The sequence below is a fragment of the Cryptomeria japonica genome, chromosome 11, assembly GCF_030272615.1.
Source record: "Cryptomeria japonica chromosome 11, Sugi_1.0, whole genome shotgun sequence".
In the NCBI taxonomy this organism is placed as follows: domain Eukaryota; kingdom Viridiplantae; phylum Streptophyta; class Pinopsida; order Cupressales; family Cupressaceae; genus Cryptomeria; species Cryptomeria japonica.
This window is the reverse complement of record NC_081415.1, coordinates 223,294,337-223,305,672: the sequence shown is the minus strand read 5'-3', so window position 1 is coordinate 223,305,672 and position 11,336 is coordinate 223,294,337. Positions and strand designations below refer to the sequence as shown.

The following is an 11,336-nucleotide window of genomic DNA, read 5'->3' as shown; positions in this document are numbered from 1 at the left end:
CATTGCCTTAGGTTTTATTAGAATTCTTGCTTCTCTAGGATGGGCACATTTCTAGGGTTCATTCGCACAAATTGCTCTTGATGAGCAAGCTAGTATCATGACCATGACCTAAACAAAATTTTAACTTAGTCAAATTATCTCCTCCAAACTTCTATGAGTTCATCACCTTCATTCTTCATCATTTGGATGTCTTTTGTCATTGGAAGGTAATTCTTGACCACCATACCTCAGTCTTGACATATGCTATACCCTAAAACCCTAGAACCTAGTCATGTTTACAATTGAGATCTTGGTGACTTGATCACTTAATACAACTTAATCATGCAGGTCTCATCTAACTCCGACTCCAACACTTAAGCAAATCAACCCTAGCAACCAAGTACTTTGGGAAATATCTTGCAACTTGACAACATGGGTAATGATGGAGGAATGGAAGGTGAGACCTATAGAGGTGAGAGAGAGAGAGAGGGTGGGAGGAAGAGATAATGACCTGGAGAGGGTAGAGAAAGAGAAGTAGAGAGGGAGAGAAGAAGAGAGGATGGGAGGAAGAGATAATGACCTGGAGCGGGTAGAGAAAGAGAAGTAGAGAGGGAGAGAAGAAGAGAGGAATGGAGAAAGAGACCTAGAGAGGGGAGAGAGAAGAGAGATAGTAGAAAGGGATAGAGAAGAGAGATAGAAGAGAGATACCAATGTCAATCTTTTTCTATAAAATTTTTTTTTTCAAAAAATCAGCCTATCGTCGGAATTTCGACTCCAAAGGATAAAATTCTGACAGAGGAGTGTTGTCGGATGCACAGCATCCTCGTTGGAACTCCCCTGGAGGTTGTCATCAGCCTACGATGGCCTCCAAGAGAGTTCTGATGAGGATGCTATGCATCCAATGACACTCCTCTGTCGGAATTTTATCCTTTGGAGTCAGAATTTTGATGATAGGCCGAGATCGCGATGATATTCTTTCGGGGTATGAGCATCCATGGCGGCCGTCGGAAAGGTTGGAGGTGATGTTGAAATTGTGATGACCACAAGGATAGTCAGAACTTCTGACACAAAGTTTTCGATGACTTTTTTTGTCGGTAGTGTGATGAAATTGTGTCGGAATCCCGACGATTTGCCGTTGAAAATTTGACCTGAATGTACTACTGGCATTAGGAGGTAATGAGTGACTAGTTTTGGAGTCAACAAAAAGGGCACATATTTGTTGTTTAGAAATATTTTTGTTTTTAACTCCATTGTATGATAGCCCATTGGCATAGAATTGACGACACCTATCCCTAAAGCTTCCCCATTTGATAATTTCTGTGGAAATAGCTATGGCACCACTAGCTAATGTTTCTAGGCTAGTGGTGAGGGATTGATGATGGTCAAGCTCAAAAGTTTTCAATTTTACAATTAGTCTAATGATTTTGGATGTATTTTGCCCTAACTGATTAATTAATTCTTCTTGTGTTTTGGCTGTGCGGTCAAAAGGAGGAATTGGGGGTTGTTCTTGTGTGTTTTCAGGAGGTGCATTTGGTTGTTCTTGTGGGTTTTCAGGAGGTGCATTTGGTTGTTCTTGTTCTGGATTAGAAGAATCTGGTCTTTGAAACAAAAAATGAAAAAACCTAATCAAAATTAATGAAATTAAATTCAAAATGTAAAACAAATTGCATAAACCAGAAAGAAAGAGAAAAATAAACAAAAACTAACCTTGATCCATAGCCTGGAGGACAAATTTAGCACTCCGTTCATAGTTTAGGTTAGAAAATGGGAAAAAAAAAACTAAAAAATGCACTTTCAGGTAAATGAGGACCCAGTTTTTTTTAAAAACTTTTTTTATCAGGCACCACATACGCGGTTTTACTAAGATTATTAGCTTGTATGCGCTCATTTTCCTAGCCGTATCATGTATGCACTTAGTTTCTTAAACTCGGTGCGTGCGCGCTACCTTTTCTAGGCTCGGGAAGAACAAACCTAAGCTTGTATGCAGGGATTTGAAATTTTAAAATCGCGTACGCGTTGCCTATTTTTGCAAGTTTTTTTTGGGTGGTGTCCACTTTTCTGACAACCATCTTTGTGCACACGCCCCCCTATTAGACTCATCCTTAGGTGTTTGTGTAGGGCTCTACATCATCCTCCCTAAGCAAGGCTTCAAACAAACCATCCTCTTATTTCACTGGTAATGCCATTCAATACTAGTTGAGCAGCTACTTAGCATGAAAAATATTACCGAAACACTGGTGGTTCCACCACTTAAGCTAAAACTTAATAAATTGTAGCTTCTTGGAAAAAGTGAACATAGTTGTGCCAAAGGCTATCCTCCCTTTCCTCCACCACTTCGCAATAAGATCCTGCAAAGGAGGATCCCGTAACCACATAAGTTGGAATTTGAATAAAGGAGTGTGAGAGACCCAAGCAAAAGAAGACACCAACTTTATGGGCTAGTGGTCCGACCCTATCCAGTGTAGAATTTCAGAACATGCGGACCACTCCCCACCAACCCAAAAACTAGAAACCAGAAAGCGATTGAACCTCTCTGCAATCCAATACTCCCTTACCCTCCTATTGTTCCATGTGAATAGACCATTACTAGGGTTAATTTCAACAAGATGCAATGATGATATACTATCCCAAAGAAGGAAAGAAGAAGGTTCTGATCGCATAACACCACCCTTCTTCTCACTCAACTCTAAAATTTCATTGAAATCGTCCGCTATAATTCACGGATGAAAAGTGAACAACCCTCACATAAAAGAAATATGAGACCATAAGTTTTTCTTACCTTGAAGATCAATGGGGGCATAAATGTTAGTAAACAAGATATATTCCACATTCTCAAGACTAGAGGCAACCCTAGATAAAGAAGATTTGGAAGAAACCCACCAAATTGGATGAATCCTCAAGGGGTTCCAAAGATAAGCCACCCCTTTAGAGGAACCAACTTCCCCAATACATTGACACTGGCCTCTCTCCCATAGCTTCGACACCAAACCCAACATACTTTCCACATAAAGTTTAATTTCCTGGAAGAAAAGGACATCAGGAGAATGACTCCTTATCAACTTCCGAACACTTTTTATCTAGGGCCATTGTTAAAGCCCCTCATATCCCATGATAGCACAATCATTTTGGGGGATTGGAAAAATGAGAATCCAAAGTCTTTACTGACCCTAACTCAACCAAATTCTCCCCCATCAATTTTATCTTATCTAAATCCTTCTTTCAACCAACCTTCGAAATATTCTCCGTTGCTCCTTTCTTAATGCCTTTCTGATGAAGACCCAAATTTAAGAAGATCTTGTTACTTTTGACCCCAGTAGGTTCCAATTTCTGAGCTGCAGGAGAACCATACCCCCAACCAACTTCACTTCAGCGCCAGAAATGGGTCCCAACTGAACCACTACTAGCTGATCCATCTCCATTTCCTGACTCCCAACTACTTGCAGAGCTTGGGTAGAGTCCCAATTCACACTATCAGGGACCAAACCTGATGCACCCTAATCCATAAGAATTAACCCCGAGTTCACCTCCTGTTGGCTAAGGTCATCCAAGGCTTAAAATCTGTTCAAGGTATCCTCCTCCTGTCTCTCCTGCAAGGACCTCTTTTGTCCTCAATTCTTGTTCTTTCTCTTGACTGGGACAAAACCATTAGTACCTACTACCTCATTAGACATGGCAACTTTTCCTTTATAAGCCCCATCTAGGTTACGAGTCGGTTGTTGAGGTTGACGCACCGCTTGTTTATACCTAGGACACTTGCACTGCAAATGACCATATTCATGACACAGACGACACTGAAATGGTAAAGTCTCATAATCCAAATGATGAACACAAGAATAAGAGCCCGCACACATATCTATAGCATCTGGCAAAGGTTTACTAAGATCAATTTCAACACAGATATGAGTGAAAGTCATTACCTTTCTCCCCAAGGTTTGCGTTGAAAATCCAACTAGCTTCCCAAGCAATGAAGCGAGCATCCACAACACATCCTCCCAACAACATTCCACTGGAAAACATGGTAAACAAACCCACACTAGGATCCTACTCGGGAGCTCCTCCGAAGGGTTAAACCCTGCATGCCAAGGTTTGATGAACAACCCCACTTGGTTGTAAAAATACAGGCCTCCTTCAAAACCCCTATTGCAATCCTCCATGCAGTTGAATGTAACCCTAAAGTAGTTGTTTGCCAGCAGCATAATCTTCATTTTCCCTTTGGGTGCCCAAGTCCTCTAAGCCCAGTTCTCCAAAAACTACAGAGAAACCCTCATCCCCAAAAAATTGCAATATAATGAGTATTTTGTAAAGTATTCAACATCTGCAGCTATCATCTCCGAGGGATAGCCAACCTCGGTATCTCATTGCATATCTCCAGATAACAATTAATCTTTATAATCCGAGAGCCACCAACACTACCAAACCTCAAATTTGAGACAAAAATATTATTATCAAAAGTCTTGAGACTAGATTTTGAACCCACTACAAAAAGAAAATTCATGTCAGGAGATGCCTTCAAGGCCTCTCCACCAATACTAGACATTGCACCTCATGATAAACCTACCCCCCAAAGGGAGATAAGAAAGGGATCCACACACCCTTGTAAGGCACTAAATACCCACCCCTCTTGAGTGCCACCAAAGGGCGGATTGGACCACAAATCCCCTTTCCCATAAGCTATCCATGAACCTACAGGGAAATGCAAGCCCCTGCCGTGTGCAACATAGACCAACCTCTTGCATGCCACTACACCTCCACCAACACCCACAACCCCGTAGGAAGATACTCTCCTCCCTGAACGAAGACCCATTGTTGTTCCCTTGATGCACTAGTAAGAAGAGATCGCTCACGAGCTAGGCAGATCCTCCCCTCCATAAAGTGATGAAAGATGGAAAATGGCTGATAGACCAAAAGATCAAAAATAGGATGAATGATAGGATCAAATGAGAATGGGGACCGACTTAGAGGAAGTTGGAAAGAGGATAGATTTTGAGGTTCAATTTTGGACATTTTTTGTTTGGATTGATGACCTAGATAGAAACAAATGATGATAAAAATTGGGAGATGAGATACTATGATGGATGATAGTGATGATGCAATAATTGAGAGGATGAACACGATTTGATTAGTGACTGGGAGGATCAGCCGCAATGAGATAAAACACACACTAGATAGATAATAATAACAATGTTAGATTTGGAATGATTACAATCAAGGTTACAACTAGTAATTAAGATGGTGAAAGTGACCATGCAATTCAAGACCTGATTAGCCAATAATGATGACCTCAGATTTGAGATAGCGACAGCCAAAGTAATGACATGAAAACTTGGAAGATAAAGTGATAATGCAAATTGAGACCTTGAGAATAAGGAAAGCCAGCTAAACTATAAAGAAAACTCGTTGGACAAATGTTGGCAGCATAACAAGACTAAACTGACAAATCGGGAGAAGATAAAGTAAACTCACTATAATAGGCCGTAAACTCACCAAAACAAAGGACTAACCCACTAGAACAATGTTCAAAACTGCTAGAACAAGACTAACAAGCTTCCAACTGACCAAAAAATTCTTGAACAACATAACCACACTAAAAACGCAAACCCACTTTTCAAGGGTGCAAGCCTGCTAGAATAGATTAACATACACTACTAAAAGTGAACCCGTTGTTTTAGGGTACAAACCTGCTATTTCAAGGTTCAAACCCACTGGAATAGGGTGCAAACTTTCTCAACCTAGGTGCAAACCCACTATAGTATCAAAGACTGAGAGAACTGCTAAAAGTGACAATGAATTGGTTAGAGTAAAGAGAGAATCCATGACTTTTCAAAGAAAACCCCTGAGAGTTCAAATGATAGTGACTATGCTAAGTATGTCAATCTAGCTCAAGATAGAGGCATTACCACTATACCAAGAAGCAAACCCACTATAGGACATCAATAATTAGGGCTGTGTGAAAAGTGATGTGTTTGATGACTTAGACTAATTTTCGAAAAATGTTATTGTGACATAAATATAAAAAGCATGCGAATATGATAAATGAATGAACAATCATGTACTACCTAGGATAGTCAATTAGCAATACTTGTTGAATCCCTTGGCCTAGAATACCACATCCAACTAGATAGATAGAATCTTGAGAGCACTAGCTTCACCCCTGGTACGCACTCCTCGAGCATGCCAAGCTTTGAATTTCTAAAGACCCAATGATCTTGAGAAATTTTCAATCTCAAATTGGGGGATATATGAGGGGTGTCTTCAACATACACGTATCCAAATGCCTGAACAAATAGGTAGAAGGATTGACACCATTATAAAAATGGTTCGTAACAATTTTTTGACAGGTCCACTCCAACAACGAATTCTCAAAGCAAGCCACTTAAGACTCTAATTGATCTTATTTGTGTAGAGAAGGCCTCCACATATGGCGAATTCACTCAACACTTTAGCCATTTGATCAGGTTTTTATATATAGCATCTCAAAAAACATTGCTTGATAGGGCATTGGGAGAGATGATATCCCCAACGTGCCCCCATTTTGAAGCACTCTCTTCAAGTGATGAGGCCCCCATGATGTGATTCGCTAATCAAAATAAAAACGGGCATCATTAACCAACTTTCTCTTCACCCAAGGTCCATGAAAGAAAGGGGAGATGATAATAAGCGTAACTATCAATCCACCCTTTGTGTTCACAAGTGTGCCAAATATAGAAAACACGGTGTTCATTTTAAGAAATAAAAGTGTGCCTAATTAAACATCAGACACAAGTGCAATAATTGAAAAACAATAAAAGGAAACAAAATTGCTTCAGTGAAATCCCTCTTCGGCAGTCTTGCAACAAATTGTTAGCATTTTAAAAGCATGGGTTTTCAATTGCATGATTATCTATACAAACATTAGTGAAAAAACTATCTAATAACCAAAATTAGTGAGTTAGCAATGATTTGATGAAATAAAGATTTTTGGAAAATGACGGTTAAAACACATAAACCACAAACCTGCCAAAGAAGAGTGCATTCCCACAGTCTTTTAGTGCATTCCTGTAGCTTTTTGGTGCATTCTCAAGGCTTCTTGGTGCATTCCTGTGGTTTCTTTGTGTATTCCTAGGGATTCTTAGTGCATTCCCAAGGTTCTGTGGTGCATTCCCAGGGTTCTTAGTGCATTCTCGGGGCTTCTTAATGCATTCTCAGGTTTTTGAATGCATTCCCACTGATTTAAAATGCAAACTCACTATTTCATGTTGCAAACCTTCTATTTCATGAAAAAAGTACAACTTGCCAATTTTAAGCATATAGAACTATGAATTTCACTAAAAAGGCCTAAATGCAAATCCACTATTTTAAAATCCAAACCCGCTATTTCACATTGCAAATCTGCTACTTCCTAAAAAAAGGCACAAGTTCCAAATTTTAAGCATACATAACTGTCAATTTCACTGAAAAAGGCCTAAATGCAAACCCGTTGTTTTAGGTTGCATTCCTGCAACTTAATGTAGTGAACCCACTATAGTGCAAAAAAATGAAGAAAGAATTTACAAAATCCCAAAACTAAAACAAAGAAATTTTACCTTTTGTACAAAAATTATAAAAACATTCCCACAATTTCATATTGTGAACCCACTGGTTTAGGGAGCAAACCTACCATTTCATGAAATTGTGAGATTGATAAAATAGATTCCGTCTAGGCGAAAATCTTCTTATAGCTCCAGTTTTTTCCTACAAGTGCTCAAAATCAGTAAAGAAATGTACTCAAACAACAAAAACGTTAGAATGACCCATAAAGTGGGTCACACTAGGTGTGCCAGAAAATGTTTGAGGGAAAATATGCAAGTTAAATTAAAAAATTGAAATAAAAAAGGAAACAACCAAACAAGCCATTAAACTCAAACACCTCAAGATTAGAGTGATAAAACTAAAATGGAAAACAAAGCGATAAAGAAAACTAATCACAATTCTTGCTTTAATTTGATTATTCCAGGATTGCATCTGTGCTCATGACGTCAATGGGTGTTCGATTATGCTCCATGGTGGTAAATACAAATGCGAAAATGATTGGTGAAACATGCAATGTGATGTGAGTAGCGATTTTGGCAAAGTAATGGTGTGATATTATGAAGGTGGATCATTATTTTGGCATTATGACAATATGATTACGAAAAAGTGGATCATTATTTCGAGATTATGACAATATGATTATGAAAAAGTGGGTGAAGTGGGTAGAAAAAGGAGGGATTAAATAGGAGATGAGAGGAAGGATGGAGGATGAGAGAATGCAACACTTGTCCTCAAGAAGGACAAATGGCACTCCAAAGAGAGCCAAGTGGAAGAAGATTCCACACTTGTGGTTCAAGACGGAAGACAAGTGTCCCAAAGGAGGGACACATGTTGTGGGAAGGAATGACACATGTCTATTTGGGGAATAACCACCCAAATATAGGATTTTTTTCCAATATTTGGAAAATAGGGAATGTACACACATGTGAGAGGAGGGGCTAGAAGAGATAGGATAACGTTGGTTAGGGAGGATAGGGTAGTTAGAACCCAAGGGTAAGGATAAGGGGATGATAGGATGGGGGTTAGGTTAGGTGGTTAGAATGTAGGAGACATGTGACTAATTCAAACAATAATTTAATTGTTTAAATGGGGAGAGGATAATTAATTAATTAAGGGGATGAAAAAAGGATCATTAATTAATTAATTCAAAGGGATTGGAAGGGGAGAGTTAATTAACTAGATTAATTAACTCAAAGGGATTAGAAGAGGATAATTAATTAATTAAGATATTTAATTAATTAAATGTCTAAGAGAAATAACTTTGACTAGATTGATTAACCAAATTTAAGTGTCTACATTTAGAAATAATAATAGTTGTTTATATCATTCCTGTGAATTATTTAAGTAAGATTGTCTATATATATATTAGAAGTAAAGCTGAGTGAATCTAAAATTTATTTCCCTTTTATGATGCCCCTAAATTGCAGGAATAATTAAAATTGTACTATCATGCATTTAAAAAAACATAATTAAACAATAAAAATAAATAATATAAATTGTACTATCATGCATTTAAAAAAACATAATTAAACAATAAAAATAAATAATATTTCATTCTAACATCAAGTACTCCAATAGCATTAGATTCAAACAAATAAAATCAGTAATTGCATTAGAAATAAATGGAGACATGCAACTCCTTGGAGAGCTACACAATGAATCGAGACATGTTTTTAAATGCACCGGACCAAACATTACGGTCGACCTCATTTCCCCTTAAGTGAAGATTACCCCACAGAACCACGGTGTAGAGAGTTTTTGACTTGGTCGGTGCATCGGTCGGGGATTACTCTTGGCCAATCTACCAGATCTTTGTCTCTGCGTTTTAATGCTCTTTACTTTCCTTTCCTTTTTCTTGGCATGCTCACTATTGATTTTTATGACGCCATGCTCATTGCAGAGCAGCACTTGTGGGTGGCTACTAAGGCTTCTGCTCATAACAATGGAAATGCACAATCCAATTGCTCCAATTGTTGGAGAATGATGGGGATTTACTGGTTAAGTCCAAGAGCTTGGTGGACGCCATGTCTTACAAAGGGGCCTGTTTGGGATCACATAGTAAAGAGTAGATGATCCGATTTAAAATTAGGCATGCATAATCTACAACATAATTAGGGCATGATAATCTCCAATTTAAATCTAGGCATGTGAGACTAGATGACCAAGTTGCTTGCATCATCCAAGATTAATGAAATTACATCAACGTAACAAACAAGATCATGCATGGGTTTCAGTCAAAGAAAATGATGAACAAAACCAGTAACAAGAAATAAGAAATAATAAATATACGGCCATCTGGCAAATAATTACAATTACAATTCAAGACAGACACATGTCTTGTTTTTCAATAATAAAAAAGAATATACAATTTCAATTTATTGTGGGCCCCAAAGATCTATATATGGAAATCTTAGATCTTCGAACATCATCTCATGTGGATCCACATCTTCCTGCAACAACTCCAACATACTACTGATATTGAACGGTTGAAGAAGAGGAAGAGCATCATCTTCTTGTTGACTAGTGCAATTGCGAACAAGAGGAAGAGTTGATGGTGTTGAAGGATCTTCATCATTCTGCATCTCTCCACTACTGCTTAGATTTGTCTTTGCCTTTGCCTGCTCACTCATCACAAATTGGGGGTGCCTTTGATCCATTTGCGCTTGCACAGGGACAGAATTAGAAATTGTTGGATTAACTCCATTGAAATTATCTGGTGCAAACTGATCCATTTGTAGTGGGAGAGCAATTGCATTATGTTGAGGCTGCAGATCTTGAGGAAGAAATTGTTGGATTAGGTCCATTGAATTCCAGTCTGCAAACTGATCCATTTGCCCTTGCACAGGGACACAATTAGAAATTGTTGGATTAACTCCATTGAAGTTATCTGGTGCAAACTGATCCATTTGTAGTGGGAGAGCAACTGCATTATGTTGTGGCTGAAGAAAAGATGAGCCATCGAATTCCTCTTGGGAGAAGTCCTGGGCATTTTCAGGGTCATGGATTCTCATGAAAACTTTTCCGCCGCAAAGTACAGAGAGTTCACGAGCTTTCTTAAACAGTCCTTTCTTCCGCTTCAAAAATGTCTGCCGCCGCCTGCTCTGGTCTGCTATGTAAATGGGTAGAAGCTTTCTGCGACCCATTCTACTTTCTTATGTCTCTTGATTTCTTCTTCTCACTTGCTACTCTCGCCTCTCCCTTCTCTAATTATAATTATTATTTCTCATTCTATCAATTTATATACTTCATCACTTGCCCAAAAAAGCAGGCTGAAATATCTTACATCAAAATATAAAAAACATCATATAAATGTCTACAAGTAATAAAATAACTGAAAACAACTAAAGATTTTTTCAAGTATCTGCATGTTAGATTAACTAAAACAAGAAAAATTTCTAACTCTCGCTCTCTTCAAATATAACTATTAGATAATTATTATTATTAAATTATCTTATATATAATTGGAAGTAAGATAAAAATAACTCAAGACAAGATATAATAATAATAAAAGTGTTAATCTGCATGTAAAATTCACTAAAAATAACTTAAGGCAATATAAATAATTAAAAAAATGCCTTACATATAATTGGAAATAAAATAATTGAAAAGGATAAGGATTTTTCCATGTACATTAGCTTGTATCTCAAGATAAGATAAATAATTTTAACTAAATAATTAAAGATATATTATAATTTAAATAATTTGAAAAAAAAATCTTTATAAATTTATTCAAAATAAAATAATAAATATTTATTTTGATATAATATTCTAATATTAGGTGTTCCAATGTCTTACATATAATTGGAAAT

The 11,336-nt window shown here is 37.6% G+C and overlaps 1 protein-coding gene across 1 annotated transcript; it reads right to left on the bottom strand.

The window, feature by feature from the left end:
* Positions 1 to 9,902: 9,902 nt before the first annotated feature.
* On the bottom strand, positions 9,903 to 10,670 carry LOC131860146 (MADS-box transcription factor 1-like). The gene has a single exon (XM_059214521.1). It carries the CDS (start codon positions 10,668 to 10,670, stop codon positions 9,903 to 9,905), a length of 768 nt encoding a protein of 255 aa, XP_059070504.1.
* Between the last annotated feature and the right edge of the window lie 666 nt (positions 10,671 to 11,336).